The sequence below is a fragment of the Denticeps clupeoides genome, chromosome 7 (assembly GCF_900700375.1).
Source record: "Denticeps clupeoides chromosome 7, fDenClu1.1, whole genome shotgun sequence".
Classification (NCBI taxonomy): Eukaryota; Metazoa; Chordata; class Actinopteri; order Clupeiformes; family Denticipitidae; genus Denticeps; species Denticeps clupeoides.
The window spans coordinates 2,727,749-2,744,315 of record NC_041713.1 but is presented as its reverse complement, the minus strand read 5'-3'; the positions used below and the strand labels follow the sequence as shown (position 1 = coordinate 2,744,315).

General features: G+C 51.3%; 3 protein-coding genes across 4 annotated transcripts; all 3 read left to right on the top strand.

Annotated features, from left to right (window-relative positions):
- Window positions 1-362: 362 nt before the first annotated feature.
- cdipt (CDP-diacylglycerol--inositol 3-phosphatidyltransferase (phosphatidylinositol synthase)) lies at window positions 363-3,441 on the top strand. Its single transcript, XM_028986956.1, has 6 exons — window positions 363-538; window positions 1,182-1,316; window positions 1,701-1,854; window positions 1,935-2,016; window positions 2,463-2,544; window positions 2,631-3,441. The coding sequence occupies exons 1-6, from the start codon at window positions 496-498 to the stop codon at window positions 2,774-2,776; spliced, it is 642 nt and encodes a 213-aa protein (XP_028842789.1). The 5' UTR covers window positions 363-495; the 3' UTR covers window positions 2,777-3,441.
- A 76-nt stretch (window positions 3,442-3,517) lies between these two features.
- On the top strand, window positions 3,518-6,324 carry LOC114794455 (myc-associated zinc finger protein-like). The gene is made up of 4 exons (XM_028987013.1): window positions 3,518-4,597; window positions 4,694-4,844; window positions 5,237-5,619; window positions 5,839-6,324. Exons 1-4 carry the CDS (start codon window positions 4,565-4,567, stop codon window positions 6,316-6,318), a joined length of 1,047 nt encoding a protein of 348 aa, XP_028842846.1. The 5' UTR covers window positions 3,518-4,564; the 3' UTR covers window positions 6,319-6,324.
- Window positions 6,325-7,778: 1,454 nt separating this feature from the next.
- nlk1 (nemo-like kinase, type 1) lies at window positions 7,779-15,433 on the top strand. Of its 2 annotated transcripts, XM_028987012.1 has the most exons (13): window positions 7,779-7,831; window positions 7,903-9,925; window positions 10,046-10,395; window positions 10,762-10,891; window positions 11,164-11,219; window positions 11,299-11,405; window positions 12,175-12,260; window positions 12,565-12,774; window positions 12,857-12,958; window positions 13,044-13,130; window positions 13,250-13,448; window positions 13,547-13,640; window positions 13,951-15,433. In XM_028987012.1, exons 3-13 carry the CDS (start codon window positions 10,115-10,117, stop codon window positions 13,997-13,999), a joined length of 1,401 nt encoding a protein of 466 aa, XP_028842845.1. In that variant the 5' UTR covers window positions 7,779-7,831; window positions 7,903-9,925; window positions 10,046-10,114; the 3' UTR covers window positions 14,000-15,433. The 2 variants fall into 2 exon arrangements, with proteins under 2 accessions (XP_028842845.1, XP_028842844.1); XM_028987011.1 differs by having other exon boundaries at window positions 7,903-10,395.
- The last annotated feature ends 1,134 nt before the right edge of the window (window positions 15,434-16,567 follow it).

The following is a 16,567-nucleotide window of genomic DNA, read 5'->3' as shown; positions in this document are numbered from 1 at the left end:
TATTGTCTTTTTTTCCATTCTATCAAGATGAAAACTTTTTTATGTTGGTGGTTAAAAATGTCTGGCCCCTCGTCATGTTTGGTGTTTGATCTGGTCCCAGCTGGATCTCTAAATAAAGATCCGTTTCTGTGGACCTCATTACGTCGTTTCCATGGTTACTGCAGAACCGGAGGAGGAGGATGCGGAGTTCATTCATATATATATATATATATAAACTGTAATCCTTTTAATTGTGTCGTCCTGTTTTATCTGACCAGGATTAAGCTGTTATGAAGCGTGGATTATGTTCTTTTTAAAACCACTAGTAGTTGGTGACGCCATTAAAACGGGACGTTCCCTTTAAGGTGTACCGGAAAAGCGTCATCGCCGCACGGCGTCATTAAAAAAAAATCTGTCGGCAGAAGGAGGGCTGAAGAGGGAAGTTGGAAAAAATAAATAAAATAAAAAAACAGAGAAGCCGTGTGCGACAGGCGCTGCGCCGGCGATCGAGGGACCATGGCGGAGGAAAACATTTTTCTCTTCGTGCCCAACCTGATCGGTGAGCGTTGTTCCGCCGTCGGCTGCGGCTCATGCCGCTGCGGCGTGTTTACCCTTCTGCCGACCACTCGGTCCAGCATCCGTGGCCTTCCAGCTCCGGTGTGTTTAGCCGATCAGCCGACCTGACGGAATGGCAATACGTTTATACTAATGCGCATGCGCACGAGATTCGGTCGCGTCTGACATTCAACGTGATTTTAGATGCTGTTTTGCACTGTAGATATTAGAAACAATGATGCTAATACCTTGCGAACCTCATATTTAATGAATGAAAATGTGACATTCAGTCAGTTCAGCCTTACACTAAACCATGTTTAATGCCTTTTACTTGTACGATTTATAAATATTCAAAGGTATTGAGGTGCTAAGAATTTTCTGTGTTTCATTTCCTGACAAATGAATGCCACGCCACCGAATAAAGGTAAGACATTGTACATAATGTCATTCTGACAACGAACTCGAACTCATTCGCTGAAAAGGAACTAACCGGGCGGAAGGCCAATCAGAGGCCCAGGGAGCGTTCCCTGTTGGCGTGAAAGCGACCAATCAGAGGCCAGGGAGCGTTCCCTGTTGGCGTGAAAGCGACCAATCAGAGGCCAGCTGGTGAAATGGACGTTTCCTTGACTCTCTTCTCTCTGACACAGGGTATGCTCGGATCGTGTTAGCCCTGGCCTCCTTCCTCCTGATGCCCTGCTGCCCGGCCTCTGCCATGTTCTGCTACCTCCTCAGTGCCCTGCTGGACGCCTTTGATGGCCACGCCGCCCGCGCCCTGAACCAAGGTCCGAGGTGCCCCTCGCCGCCGGGGAGAAATCTCCACGCATGGCTGCGAGCTCACGCACACTGCTGCAGCCGATACGTTGTGAAAATGCGACATGATACGGCCCGCTCTCCGCGCTTTCATAAATAAAAGTTCCAAATGGAAAGACGGGGAATGAGTTAATCTCCATTAATGTTTGTACATCCGTGCACATCAGGCACTTTCACACTTCGATAAAATGGTTAGGTTTGGGGTTTCATTTTGAAACGTTTCATACAGTCAAAAGCGCTTTTTCACAATTTCTGAAGCTGACGGGCATACACGACTTTGTGAAAGTGGAGTGGCTACACCGGCGCAGGCACCTGACAGCAGGCACTCCAGCACTTTGCCCCATTTCCCTCCGCAGGGACCAAGTTCGGCGCCATGCTGGACATGCTGACCGACCGCTGCGCCACCATGTGTCTCCTGGTCAACCTGGCGCTGCTGTACCCGTCCTACGCCTTCCTGTTCCAGCTCAGCATGTGCCTGGACGTGGCCAGTCACTGGCTCCACCTGCACAGGTGAGCCGGAGCTCTGCGTGCGGCTGGCGTCTGGCCATCCTGACCTCATGACCCTGCTTCCTTTCCTTTTCACGTCCCAGCTCCATAATGAAAGGAGCAACCAGCCACAAGACCATCGACCTGTCTGGCAACCCCATCCTCAGGCTTTATTACACGTCCAGGGTAAATAATACAAAAAAATCACCCACACATATGTACATTAAAAAGTGATGATATGTGCTCTGTAAACTAACGAATGGCAATGTTCAGGGTCCCTACGGACATTTAAAAACCTGGAAAAGTCATGGAACTTGAAAAGAGGATTTTCCAGGCCTTGAAAAATAGTTTTGGACGTATAAAGTTCTGGAAACGTCATTGAATTCTCACGAATGAATGAATGAACGTCTAACGAAGTTTTTCCACGTTTACAACTACGACGCCTAAAACGTCAGAGAAAGTATGCAAATTTGCCTCAGAAAATGTGAAAAGTCCTGAAAATGTACTGTTTCGTGGAAATAAGGAAATTCCGCAGTATTTTTTTATTTTGCCGTACGACCGGTAGGGCTGTTAGAATACGTAAAATTGCTTACAGCTCAGATCAACAGCGGTTCTGATTTCCCCCTCTGCAGCCGGTGCTGTTTTTCATGTGCATGGGCAACGAGTTGTTCTTCTCGCTCCTCTACATCCTGCACTTCATCGATGAGCCGCAAGGTAACTCTTTTGGTGTCATTTAAAAAAAAAAAGCCGTGACGTTTGATTGGGGAAATGAAGAATGTCCCCGTTCTTCCTGCGCGCAGCGTGGCTGCAGTGGCTGCTGGGACTCTGCGGCGTGGTGTGCCTGTTGAAATCCGGCATCAGCCTTCTGCACCTGATCACCGCCTCCAGGAACATGGCAGCGCTGGACGTCGCCGAGCGCCAGCGGGGGAGGAGTAAAGCGGAGTGACTGGGGGACGCTGGTCACCGACCCTGGTCCCCAACCATTTCCATCGCGTGACCTGCGCTGCCGACCAGAAGTTTGGCTCCACCCAATCACATAAAAGCATAAAACAAATAAGAGCCTGTAGAAACATACCATTTAGCTACAAAGCCACTTTAGTGCATTTTTACATTCCCTTTGACATGCTTCGGGCCTGAGAGGGTTTGGACACAAAATACCGACAAAAATTGCTGGAAAGGACTCGGTCATGGAGTCAAGAGGAAGCTCCTCTGTGGAAAATCTGACCATTCCTGTGGGGAAATGAGGGACTTTTTTTTTTTTTTTTTCCCTTATTTAAGTTATCAACTTGCAGATCTCCGTCCACACGGGTCACAATGGCGAAAAAGAGTATTTATGACTGGTTTACAATCTTATTATTATGTTTTGCCATTTTTTTTTTACAAACCGTTGCATTGCACTCATGATGATGTTTTAGGGTATTGTAGTTTTTTTTTTTTTTTTTCTGACTGTGTTGGAGATCTATTTAAGTGGTGCATCGTGAAGAAGTTCCCAGGTCGTGCTGTACAGTGTCCATGCCGATATTATTTACACACACACACACACACACACGCACTGTTTTAAGACGAGGCGAACGGCGTTTCTGAGTTCTGTAATAAATGAATAAATAACGACGCTGCGCCTGGTTGAGTTTCCTGCCGCACGACACCTCCCACAATGCACCGCGCCGAGCAGAAATCAAATATATAAAATGTCCGGGACGCTGAAATATCTGGAAGTTGGCGAATAAACGAGATTCGGAGTAAGACAGATACGGCGATGCTGCTGCTGGTGCTGCGCCTTCGCCTTTAAGGCTCCGGCGGCGACATTTTTTTTTTCCCCTCCGCAAACGTCCAGCCGAGATCCGCAGAAGACGCGGAGTCTGCGGGGAAAACCTCGCGGAGTTCGGAAGGGGGGGTTTTATTAGCCACTCGTGGGTTAGGGTTTTTTTTTTTCTACCCCCACCCCGCGACTCTCCGTCGAACATTTTCCGTCGGCCCAGGCGGCGGGGCGAGAGAGGCCGACCGCGACCGACGACGGCGGCGGCGGCGGCGGAGGAGGAGGGACGGAGACCGAGGGGGGAGTAAACGCGAAATACCATCCCTTTAAAACAAGGGGGACACGACGGTGGGGGAGAGGAGAGATAAAAAAAAAAGAAAAGGAAGAAAGACAGCGAGGGTGGGAGGGAGAGCGCGTTAGAAAAAAAAAAAGAAAGATGCTGGTCTGTGGATTGAGAATCCGAGGCGGTGCGGCGGACCCCAGCCGGCCCAGGGCGCGCTAGTGCCGGATAAGTTTCCACGCGAGTCCGAGGCTCCGGGAATCACCGATGGGGCCTGACGGGGAAAACCTAATAAAATTCATGTTTTTTTTTCCCCCACGCAATGTCTCGAACGCCTGCTGAACACAAACGCTAAACGCACAAAAACTAATCTTCGTGATCTGTTGTATTGTTGCATGAGTAAATATACACAGTTTAAAAATAATTAGTATTAGTTTGCTTAAGATCAGTAATTGTACTGTTGTAGTCTTAAATTTAGAGGAATTTTATATATACAGTCGTACACTCGTGTTTTCTTTTATGAAGAAGACGTTTTTGATCATGAATTAGTTGTTTTTTTAATGATTAATTATGCCATTAATTAACGAATTAGTGTCAATTGTAGAATTTTTTTCACTGAACCGCTAATTTGTGCTTCGTACTCGGTGGACCTTTAGCTTGCTCGTCAAACGTAAAATATTTTGACCTCCAAGTTCATCATGGATACAGTTTGGACCAACTTCCTGTTTCAGGTAAGAGGATTTAATACATATATATAAAATAGATTTAAATTTCGAACGGTAATTGGCGTTAATCACGTTGTCCGCTTATTATATTTCCAATCAAAGACCACGCCCACCCAGACGTCAACTGAGACCACCCTCCAATCGGATCTACTTCCGGATCTTGCCGGAGCCTCCGAAGCCCCGCCCGCTGAGCACATAGCCACGCCCCCGTCCACAGTAGACACAGCCGCTCTGAGCGAAGAACCAGGACCTGGTGAGCTGGGTGGGGCTCTGGTTTCTGTTTTTATGAGTTTGGAACCCAAAAATAAAAATGGTGCCATTTTCACCAGGCTGGTCCTCTGACCGAGTGCTTAATTAACCATTGATTGGTTAATTCAAAATTAATTGTGCCAGTGCGATGACCTTCCTGACTTAGTAAGGAAATATGCTTTTATCACATTTGGAAGCAATATTTGCACATTTAACACACTAACATTAAATGAGGCTAAACCAAATGGACACAAGAACTAACAGCATGATACTGACCTAATAATGTATGTGGCATGTTGAAAGCGAAGGATATCAGCTTTAACCTGAATATGTGTGTGGGGTAATTTGTGGTGGTATTTCGGATCTAGAGCTTTACTGTTCTTCTCCCCCCGTTTGCCTTCACTGTCCCAACAGAGAAGTCTGTTCCTCGTCCTGCCCGCCCAGCCCATATCTGCTCGATATGTAATAAGACGTTTAAGAACAGCTACAATCTCCGACGCCACCAGTCAGTCCACACGGGAATCCGGATGAAGCCGCGGGAGAAGGACGACGGGGGGAAAGCCCCCGGACGAGTGGAGAGGCAGACCATCCCCCTGTCCCTCCTTCAGCTCTCCGTCCCTTCGTCGCTCGCCGCCGGCCCAGGCGACGCGCCGCAGCAGCCCCCCCTCGGCACCCAGCAGGTGGAAACGGTCGCTGTGTCCATCACCACAGCAACGGTCACCATGGCCACCCCGCAGGCCCTGAATGCCACGGTTGTGGTTGCCGGGTCACTGGTGCAGGTCAGGAAGCCATCTTTCCCTTCTCTGACCAGCAGATTAACCGGAAGCCAGAAAAGTACTTTATCAAGACTTGCAAACGGCATTATTTCTTTAATATTTGTATTTTTTAATATAAGATATTAGACTATATTGTTTTATTCTGAGACATCATCAACCAGAACCTAGACAGGAAGGGCGCGTTGGAGTTTAACCTGCGAAAAACTCTCCGTTCTTTTCCAGCACCTAACCGGCTCCAACGCGGTTCTCGCTCAGGCCGCACAGAACGCCTCCCTGAACCTGAACCTGAACTCCAACCCAGCGCCGACGGCCAACCCCAACCCGGTGCGCAAGAACCACGCCTGCGAGGCGTGCGGGAAAGCCTTCCGCGACGTCTACCACCTGAACCGGCACCGGCTGTCGCACTCGGACGAGAAGCCGTACTGCTGCCCCATCTGCCAGCAGCGCTTCAAGCGGAAGGACCGCATGAGCTACCACGTCCGCTCGCACCAGGGCGGCATCGAGAAGCCATACGTGTGCCCGCACTGCGCCAAGGGCTTTTCCAGGTGTCCGCACAGACACGCACATGCTAGGTGCCAGCGGTGGCCCGTAATCAGAAGGTCGCCGGTTCGAATCCCGACCCGCCGAGGTGCCACTGAGCAAAAGCACCGTCCCCGCACACTGCTCCCCGGGCGCCTGTCATGGCCGCCCACTGCTCACTAAGGGTGATGGGTTAAATGCAGAGGACACGTTTCACTGTGTGCACCGTGTGCTGTGCTGCTGTGTATCACAAGTGACGATCGCTTCACTTTCAAATTAAAAAAAAAAAAAAAAGTCTCCGCCCGTTTCAGAACGTTTGAACGTTGGTGTCCTTGCCATTTTGCGTAAGGCGCAGAGTGGATTTCCGTCAGATCTCAGCAGCCGTCCTCAATTCTAATTCGGGAAGGAGAACGAGTCCGGGCGTCGGGGGAGAGGCGACCTCCATACTATTACCCACCCTGACCGAGTTAAACCCGGCGAAGCGGCGCGGCACAGGAACACCGGTCTCCGCTCGCGGGCGTTCCTGCCGGGGCTGGGGGGGGGCGGGGCGGGGCTGGGGGGTTTAACGTTCTAAATCTTGTCTGTCTGCCGCAGACCCGACCACCTCAACAGCCACGTCAGGCAGGTGCACTCTACGGAGCGACCCTTCAAGTGTCCGGTAAACCCCCTCCCCTCTCGCCGCTTCACCGGCGTCTTGCCGGCCCGCGGCCGCTCACGAACAAGTTCACACCGAGGCGGCCGAAAAAAATGGCGTTTTATTTTAAAATGCAGTAAAACGCGGTAAACCATCTATACTGTCGTTCATGTCCTTAAAGAATTGTGCTTTTTATATTTTAAGCACTCAAAATACGGCACTTACGGCCGCATATCAGCATTTTAGCGTTTGGTGTGACCATGTGATGTTCTGAGGGATGACGTCCAGGGCATGGATCCTTCAGACAACATCTTCTGAACGCCGCAGCCTCCATGCATGGTTGAAACAGCCGTTGTTGCGCCGACGTTTGTCGGCTGTGGTGTATTGCATGTTGCCGAAGTGATGTCTTGCCCGCGTGAGACGCTCCGTTTCTCCCGCCGAACAGACCTGCGAGTCGGCGTTCGCCACAAAGGACCGGCTGCGCGCCCACATGATCCGGCACGAGGACAAGGTGCCGTGCCACATCTGCGGGAAGCTGCTGTCGCCGGCCTACATCTCCGACCACATGAGGGTCCACAACCAGTCCCAGCACCACGTCTGCCAGCTGTGCAGCCGCAGTGAGTGAATGGCCCCCGGTGTCGCCGTGCCCCGCGTTTGAGTCACGTGACCCTCCTGACGTTTCTCCTCAACAGGCTTCACGACCCTGACGTACCTGCGGGTCCACGCTCAGAAGCACCACGGCCAGGAGTGGAAGGAGAGCGGCGGCGGGCGCGGCGCGTTCGGGGTCGCCGGGGCGGGAGGGGTGCTGCTGTGCCAGCTGTGCGGCGTGCACTGCAAGACCCCCACGCAGCTGCAGGGACACATGGGCACCCACAACGCCCCCCAAAGCGCCGCCGGCGACGTCGGCACTACCACGGCCGCCCCGGTGTCCAGCAGCAGCGCCGTCGACCTGCTGGTGACGGACTGCTCCGGCATCGCGCCCCAGTCACTCAGCTAGCCCGGGCGGGGCGGGGCCGGGGCCGCGGGGGCCCGGGTGAAGGGAAAAGTGTGTGTTCCCATCTAGTAAGGCACGCTTCTCTAGTGCAGTGTGGGTGTGCAAGTAGTAGTGATCGGGCTGTTCTCTCTTTTACCAGAGCACGCTGCTATGGAGACACGGGACGGAAATGGAACTGTTGCCGTGGAGACCCCATCCCCGGGATCACTTAAGACTCCTCGATCAAGACTCGCCAGCCCTAAGGCAGAGACATACTTGCTGCGAGCTGCGTGTGCGCGTCCGTACGCAGTTTGACTTACGTTCGCGGGTTGCAGTGTGTCCTCCTCACCACCAGGGGTCAGTGTCGAGGCTGCAAACCGAACGAACGAATTAACACCTGCGCCTTACAACACGGACACCGTGGCCGCCCGGTTGGGGTCCCATGACGGAGTGAAAGTGAACTCATCGTCACGCGTTGGGCGGCCAACGTGACAGGGGACCTTGGCGGATCGGGATTCGAACCGGCAACCTTCTGATTAGGCCACGTCTCGCAAATCTCCGTTTTTTGTTTTTTTTTTGCGTTCGCAGCGAGTATATTTCCGCCGTGACTCGACGCCTGGAGCCCTGGTGGACTTTCCCGGGTCTTTATCTGGACTGGACCCCCCCACTGTTGACAGTCTTAATTAAACGGGCGGACGGTTTCGTGGATATGAAGAGTCTCCGGTTCCACGTGTAACCACCCCTGGTAAAATAATAGATCAGAATCGCGTCCAATATGAACACATGCATCGTGACGCACAACAGAATAAAACCAACGGCAACATACAATCCAATCTAATCTCTCTCACACATACACACACACACACACACATATATATACTGATAAATGTATAAAAAATCCTATATTCCAGAACCTGAAATTTGCAGAGACTCTGCTCGGTTCTGACTTTGAACTTTTTTTGAGAAGTCTGGACGTGGACCCGGTACGTTCTACCTGTGTCTAAAGGGATCAAGTGCCCGGTGCTTTCGGAGGAGCCGGCGGCGTGGCCGTGTTTCTATTTCTACTGTGGTGCGTTTTTTAAACGACGTGTTGGTGTAATGGTTGTCTTTAAAAGCTTTAAAATGAACGCTGTCGACACGCTGCCCCAGCCCCCCCCCCCGTCCGTGCTCCTTTTTTCTTTTGCTGTGGTTGTTAATAAGGTCGGAATCTGTCAAGTGCATCTAATAATGATGTTTAATACCAGGCCCGGTGGTTTGACTCGATTCTCTCCCCCCATATACATCCATCCATCCACGCATCATTTGGGGGGTTTATTCTGGGAAAAAGGGGGTCAGAGATGAATGGTGAATTTTTATTAGAAACGAATAAATAAACACGGACAACTGCAACTTGGAGGCAAGTCCGCGTGGTGAGTAGAATAATTGAAAGTTGTTCGACGTTTTTTTTTTTTGGGGGGGTCTGCGTTTTATGGCCGTCCGCGGCTTTGTTTACTCCGCCGATTCCACCCTCCCCCATTCACTCGGTCTTTCTTTCCCTTTATTTCCATCCCTCCCTCAATCCCTCCATCCATCCATCCATCCATCCCCCACCTCTCCTCCTCTCTCCCCTCGCCGTCCCGAACAGCTGACTTCGGAGGGAGAGGAAACGCGATCCGCGGGGGGTGGGAAACGGAGCCGAGGGGCGATGGGGAGCGCCGCAGCGCCGAAACTCTGCCCGAGACGCCTTTCGCCGTAGCGGCTCCGGAGTGTCCGTGGCCGGCCTGGAGGAGGCTGGAGTCTGCGGGCGTCGTCACCTGCGCAGCTCCCGGCCCGAGTTCGTTCCCAGGCGGCCGTGTGCGCTCCGCCGTCTTTTTTTTTTTTTTTTTTAAATCTCCTTTCTTTTGTCGTCGACGCTCGCCGCGTTTTTAGTACCCGGCCGCGGCGCGGATGTGGCGGCTTTGCTCGTCCGGCTAATGCTAACGGCTAACCGGCTCGGGGAGCTAGCGGCTAATGCTAACGCTAGCCGGTCTTCCCCATCCGACATTCGGCGCCGAGCGGCGGCGTCGCGGCCGCAGAGAAGCCGAAGCCCCGGGAAGTTAAACGCAGTTCCCGGGCGAAGCTCCGGCGCTGGTGCGCCTTCGCACGGACGCAAGTCTTCCGCGGTGCGGCCGTGTTAAATAATTTACGGCGGACCTCTTTATCATGTAAGTTCCGCTCCGCCGGGTGTCGGACGTTCGACGCCGCCGTGGAGCGGCTTGCACATCGAAGCGGGCCGCGTTGAGCTCCACCGACTGTTTTATTTTATTTATTTTACTCGGGTCGAGACCCCCGCTGCCTGATTTCGGCCATGGCCGCCCGCCGCGGTTAACTCTGCCCGCGAGTCCGAACCAGCGATGGCGTTCCACGGACCCGGCCGCCAGGCGGTGTGCGGTAACCTGTTCCCCGGCTCGGAGATCGGCCAGAAGTACTTCTGTGTCAACCCCTCCGGCGCCGGGTCCGCGTCCGCAGGCCTGACCGCCACCCCGGCCCCCGGTGGGCCCAGCGCCCCGGCCGGGACCATCGGAGGGGGAGCCGCCGTCCCGCAGCCCCACAGCAATCCGGCCAGCGAGGTGCCCAGCCCGGCCGAGATGGAGCCGGATCGGCCGATCGGATACGGGGCGTTCGGGGTGGTTTGGTGAGCGACGTTTGTTCTTGCATTAAACGGACAATAACTGCAGAAAGTGAATAAAAACATTTACAGCATTTATCAGACGCCCTTAACCAGTAGTTACAGGGACAGTCCTCCCATGGAGACACTCTGGGATAAGTGTCTTGCTCAGGGACACAAGTGGGATTTGAACCTGGGTTTTCTGGTTTATAGGCCAGTGTATTACCCTCTAGGCCACTACCACCATTACAACATTTCCCCTTTTCACCGCGCTGGCCCTTTAAGAGGGGTTTTAGGCTCAGATCAGGTTTAAACTGGGTTTTGGAAATGGACCCCCAGAGACTAGGACTCATGATCTTCACCCAGTTTAACTAAATCTCCCTTCGTCTGCAGGTCTGTAACCGATCCTCGCGACGGGCGGAAGGTTGCCCTCAAAAAGATGCCCAACGTCTTCCAGAACCTGGTCTCCTGCAAACGGGTCTTCAGGGAGCTGAGAATGCTGTGCTTCTTCAAACACGACAACGTGAGCGGGGACTGGGGACAGGGGGACCAAGATTATCCGGATGTGGTCGTATTCTGTGTCTGTAGGCCTGTGGATTCGTCGGTACAGGGGCGCGGTTGATGCTGGCCGCGTCTCCTGATTATTGCCCGGCAGTGTCCCGGGGCTTCTCGCCTTTTTGCTTTACGCTCGCGCGAGGAGCTTCTGCCGAACTGTATTCTCTGGACGAGAGGTCAGCTGTTTCGTGTGGCACGTTGAATATTAATCGTTCGTTCGGCTTCTGTGGTCTCTCGCAGGTGTTGTCCGCGCTGGACATCCTCCAGCCGCCGCAGATCGACTGCTTCGAGGAAATGTATCCTTCCGTATTTTGCTCCCGTGCGGACGAAATACTCAACACTTAATACCCGCGGTCCTTAATTGATTGGGCTCAGATATGTGATTACGGAGCTGATGCAGAGCGACCTCCACAAAGTCATCGTCTCGCCTCAGCCTCTCACCACCGACCACATCAAGGTGTTCCTGTACCAGATACTCAGAGGTGTGTGTACTGATTTTTTTTAATATTTGACCTTAGTGTCCCGCACTGCGTGTGTGTCACTGTATTTTACCCCCCAATAATGGTTTCATCTTAAAGGTCAGCGGGGTGGTACAATCATTATGAATTACTGTATTAACAATTTATTAGTATTATGTCTGTTGTACTTTTGCTTGATGGGCTGATAAATTATGAACTGGTATGCTAATTATGATTACCAAATTATTATGTTATTTACTCATTATGTTATAGGTCGGCTAGTGTATAGTAGCACAACATTGGAATAGCTGAACAGGAGATGATCTGATTACCTGTAGGCATAAAGTTGAAGGAGACACGTTTCCTTCCCAAGACGTGGGCGTTGTTTTTCACCTCAGGCCGTTTTTTCATCACTTTTACCAGGACGTGGGAATATGGGCAACAGGACAAGAGCCGTTCCTGCATCCCAGCCATGAAACTCAGCCTCATATGATGGAAATAAAAGCGTAAAAATTGCTTAAAATGTTGACATGACGTTTAAAATAAGGACATCGTCCTAATTAATGGTCAAAATGAAGGTACCCTTCAGGTGTGGGTGTGCGGGCCTCGCGTTCTCTTCATTTACAGCCCCGTGCGTTCAGAATTAGAAGGTGAGCCGAGCGGAAGGGGGCAGATCAGCAGGTTCACGGCATTAAACCACTTCGGCTAAAAATGGCCACGGTGACGTCGGCGTCCGGTACTAATGTCGCCTCCTCTTCCGCCCCACCCCCCCCTTGTGTTTTTTTCTGCCCAGGGCTCAAATACCTGCATTCTGCAGGCATCCTGCACAGAGACATCAAACCTGGCAACCTGCTGGTCAACAGTAACTGTCTGCTAAAGGTACGCGGCGCTCGGAAGCCATTTCACGTTTGTTGCGGGCCATTTTCAAGTGGAATTCTTCACACAATGTCAGTGTTATTAGTGTCCTGTAGTTATTACATTGTAATAATACTGTCATAATACAGGGCAAACCAATACCACCTTGAGAATTTGTCCCAAAATGGTTTATTATTCAAACACTCCTACAAATAATGAAAAGGTTTGTTTGTGCCTGTGTGTGTGTGTGTGTGTGTGTGTGTGTGAGTGACCCACCTGTTCTGTGTAATAAAAGGTTTATTTGGATACTTGTTCTCATCATTCGTAGATCTGTGACTTTGGACTGGCCAGAGTAGAGGAGCCAGACCCCTCACGTCACATGACCCAGGAGGTGGTGACCCAGTACTACCGCGCCCCAGAGGTGCTGATGGGCAGCCGCCACTACGGTCCGGCCATCGACATGTGGTCAGTGGGCTGCATCTTCGCCGAGCTGCTGGGGCGCCGCATCCTGTTCCAGGCGCAGAGTCCCATACAGCAGGTAGGTCCCCGCTGGGTTGGAACGATCGAACGTGGCGGTTGAGCTCCCCCCGTCTCAGTCCGTCCTGCCCTCCTCTTTTAAGCTCGACCTGATAACCGACCTCCTGGGCACACCGCCGCTGTCGGCCATGGCGTCCGCATGCGAGGGGGCCCGAGCCCACATCCTGCGAGGACCCCACAAACCGGTAAACGCGCCCGTTTCAAGTCCTTTTACGTCCTTTTTATGTCCAGAGCTGGTTTTTACGCGTCTGTTTGCGTTTGTTCCTCCAGCCCTCGCTGTCCGTGCTGTACATGCTGTCTGAAGGAGCTACCCATGAGGCCGTTCACCTGCTCTGCCGGATGCTGGTTTTCGACCCTGTGAGCACGAAACCCGCTTGTTTTTTGGTTTATTTTCGGCCCCGAAACGCTGGACTCGACCGCGGAGGGTTTGGAGGAAGGCGGTGTGAAGGGAGTTTGTGTCTCCGTCTCTCTCACAGGCCAAGCGGATCTCGGGCAGCGACGCCCTGTCCCACCCGTACCTGGACGAGGGCCGCCTGCGCTACCACACCTGCATGTGCCAGTGCTGCTACTCCGTGCCGAGCGGGCGCGTCTACACCCGGGACTTCGAGCCCTCGGCCGAGCGGCCGTTCAGCCACAGCTACGAGCAGAGCATGCTGTCTGTGTGGCAGGGCAAGGGTACGCCGCGCCCGTCCGCTGTCTTTATTTTCTGTATCTCTCTGTAATTTCACATTTTATTTTTATCTTTTTTTTTTTTTTTTTTTTTGACCTGTCAGAGCTCATCCATCGCTTCATTACTGAACACCAGCAGGGCAAACGAGTGCCGCTGTGCATCAACCCACAGAGCGCCGCCTTCAAGACGTTCATCAGGTGAGGTTTCGAGTCCCAAAAATGATGTATATTTTTAAAGGCTAAAGTATAATGGCGGTAGTGGCCTAGTGGGTAACACACACTCCTATGAACCCTGAAGACCCGGGTTCAAACCCCTCTTACTACCATCGTGTCCCTGAGCAAGACACTTAACCCTGAGTGTCTCCAGGGGGGGACTGTCCCTGTAACTACTGGTTGTAAGTCGCTCTGGATAAGGGGCGTTTGGTAAATGCTGTATATGTAAAACGTATAGTTTATTTAATATCATGTCCTTGTGTAGCTCATCTCACCCCTGTCCGTTTATCTCTAGGTCCACTGCCTGGCATTCCTCAAAAGTCTCCAGGAAGGAGGAGAGATGAAGTACGGCAGGAAGCAGAGGGAATCGTGGGAAATGTTGTTCGTGATGTTCGAAGAAGAGGCTTGGAAGGATGGAGGGAATTTAATACGCACCTGATGGAACGTTCAGGGCAAATGGCAATGCACAGGATACACTTCTTTTACCCACAAAGCATTTCCCCGACCTGAAGACTACTTCACCTGAGTAAACAGTAGGAAGAGGGGCAGAGTTTGAGAAGAGACGGAATTATAGTAATAATAATCATTTGGAATGGTAACGTCAGCCTCGTCCACCCCTTCTGATCAGACGTGAACCGCGCACCTCCCTTACACACTCATATCTCAACACTGGCAGTGCACTTTGCCTTTCCCCTTTAGTACACCTGTGCGGGGTGACGCCGACCCCCCCCCCTCACCCCGCGGCCATCACTCGGGACGCCGCCACGTTCGCTCAGGTAGACCCGACCGGTCCGTGGTGCTGAGCTGAGTCGCGTTGCCTCTGTTTTCCAGCCAAAAAAAATGTCAAAAAAAGAAAGAAACACAGCGATGCTGACAGGTCGGCGTAACCTGGGCCGAGTGCGGCTTTTATTTATTTTACCGCTTAATTTATTGTCTGAGCTTCTTTCGTGGGAGTCAGTGGGCCTGTGTAGAGTTTTATTTAGATCCAGATTGCACCCATGTTGGGCACCCGAGTGAGTGAGTGAGTGAGTGAGTGAGTGATTTAAGTGCATTTCGGTGAAATGTGTGCTGATGCCAGCATCTGATGCTGAGTGTGTTTGTGTGTGTGTGTGTGTGTGTGTTTCAGTCTAAGGGAAAAGTGCAGTGTTGTGACATGAAATAATCTCGTTACCTCATACGGCGGCCCATTGTGTGCAGGGCGTGGCGACTCTCTGTACTGTATAGTGAAATTCTGTGGTGCTGTGAATACTTTGTGACTCCACCACTGTCCCTCTACTGCCCCCTCCCTTTACCGCCCCGGTTCTTACTGGCAGAAGGGCTGTTGGGACGCAGACGCAATGGTTGCTTTCTCTTTCTTTCTTTCTTTCTTTCTTTTCAGGAAAACGTTGCTGCTGTATTTGTGTGTGTTTTTTACCCCTCCTTTTAAGTGCAGGAGCTCAGGTTCAGGGCTGACTGTGACGGATAAGACCTATCTCTATCGCATCCTACACGCGCGGCGTAAAGGCCGAAGCAGGGGCAGGGGGGGGGCGCCGATGACCCGACTGCAGTACCCACTACCTCCACCAGAGACCGCACAAGAGAAAAACAGAAAAAGAGGAAGACACACTAACAGGCACATAGAGAAGCTCCCGGAACGCCGCCCACCCCCCTCATTGCCAATTTCTCCCGCGGACCTGCATGTGCATCGTGAAATGCCGACTGCGTTTTGTTTTTTTGGTGATTTTAAAAATGCAGTGACCAATTGGATTTTTATCTTTTTTTTTTTTTTTTCTTTCAAATATTTTTTTTTGTCTGTGTTGTGACCTGTTTGTTTTTTTTTTTTTTTTTTGCTTTTATTAGTTATTTATTTTTGGAGGGGTCATTGCTGTTGTCATGGTGTCAGTAGCGGTTGTAGGTTATACTGTTGGACCCTTCATCCCCCCCCGTGACACTGATGAGTGTGTTGAAGTTCACGGTGAAAAACAATTGCGTTAGACTGGGGCATATAGGAATTTAGACATTTTAGTTTTTAAAAAAAACAAAAAAAAAATGTTGACTTACATTGTTCTAAAATGGGACACTGCTGTTTTAATTTTTTTTTTTTAATTATGTAATTATTACCTTTTTTTTTTTTTCTCGTCTTGCCATTTAAAAAAAAAAAAAAAAAAAAACTTTGTTCACAAAAATACTTGAAGTTCTTAAGAAAATGGTTGAATTCTAGTGAAGTAGAAAATAAAAGATTAGACTCTGGACCCTTTGTGTTATTTGATTGTTTGATGCCCTACGGTTTATGTGACTGGTGCGGTTCCTCAGACGGTAAAATAGAACCAAAATGCAATACGAGAAGGATCCAATTGTAAACTTTGACAATTTCTACTGGAGGGAATGCCGATCGCATTGGCGAATATGCAGTCGCCTTAACCTGTCTTCCCCGCCAGGATCCATCAAGACCTGCAAGTGGTGGGGTGGTGCCACTGTGGATTGGTCTTGAGATCTGGAGAATTTGGATGAACTTAAAAGTCGTGACCACCCATGTCGGGGCATCCTTTACAAGAAGGGGTTGGTCTACGTCAAAGTCCCGAGACCAGCACGTTTCCACACAATGGAAAAGTGCTTTGTTAGACCAGGCATTGTTGCGCGAAGGTCAGCATGGGTCGACAGTCTCGTCTTCGTCAGTCACCCCAGTCCACCCGCTGCCCCAAGATAATCGATGTAATTCGTTTTACTCATCCACCGTCGTCATTGTGGCCGATCAGCGTGCGTAAGGGCAGGAATGAAGGGACTGAGGTCCCCTTGATGAAGGCGCATGTCATGGTTGCCCACTGCTCACCAAGGGGGATGGTTCAGTACAGAGGACACGTTTCAGCATGTGCTGTTTAAAAGAAAAAAAAAAAAGGTGAAGTGATTGTCATACACAGCAGCACAGCACATGG

Bases quoted from the DNA above. Each gene is read 5' to 3' on its own strand.
- nlk1 (XM_028987012.1), top strand. From the start codon at position 10,115: ATGGCGTTCCACGGACCCGGCCGCCAGGCGGTGTGCGGTAACCTGTTC. The intron at 11,220-11,298 runs GTATCCTTCCGT...GATTGGGCTCAG, and splicing joins ATCGACTGCTTCGAGGAAAT to ATATGTGATTACGGAGCTGA. The intron at 12,959-13,043 runs GTAAACGCGCCC...TTGTTCCTCCAG, and splicing joins TGCGAGGACCCCACAAACCG to CCCTCGCTGTCCGTGCTGTA.
- cdipt (XM_028986956.1), top strand. From the start codon at position 496: ATGGCGGAGGAAAACATTTTTCTCTTCGTGCCCAACCTGATCG. The intron at 1,317-1,700 runs GTCCGAGGTGCC...TTCCCTCCGCAG, and splicing joins CGCCCGCGCCCTGAACCAAG to GGACCAAGTTCGGCGCCATG. The intron at 2,545-2,630 runs GTAACTCTTTTG...TCCTGCGCGCAG, and splicing joins CTTCATCGATGAGCCGCAAG to CGTGGCTGCAGTGGCTGCTG.
- LOC114794455 (XM_028987013.1), top strand. From the start codon at position 4,565: ATGGATACAGTTTGGACCAACTTCCTGTTTCAG. The intron at 4,845-5,236 runs GTGAGCTGGGTG...TCCCCCCGTTTG, and splicing joins GAGCGAAGAACCAGGACCTG to CCTTCACTGTCCCAACAGAG. The intron at 5,620-5,838 runs GTCAGGAAGCCA...GTTCTTTTCCAG, and splicing joins TTGCCGGGTCACTGGTGCAG to CACCTAACCGGCTCCAACGC.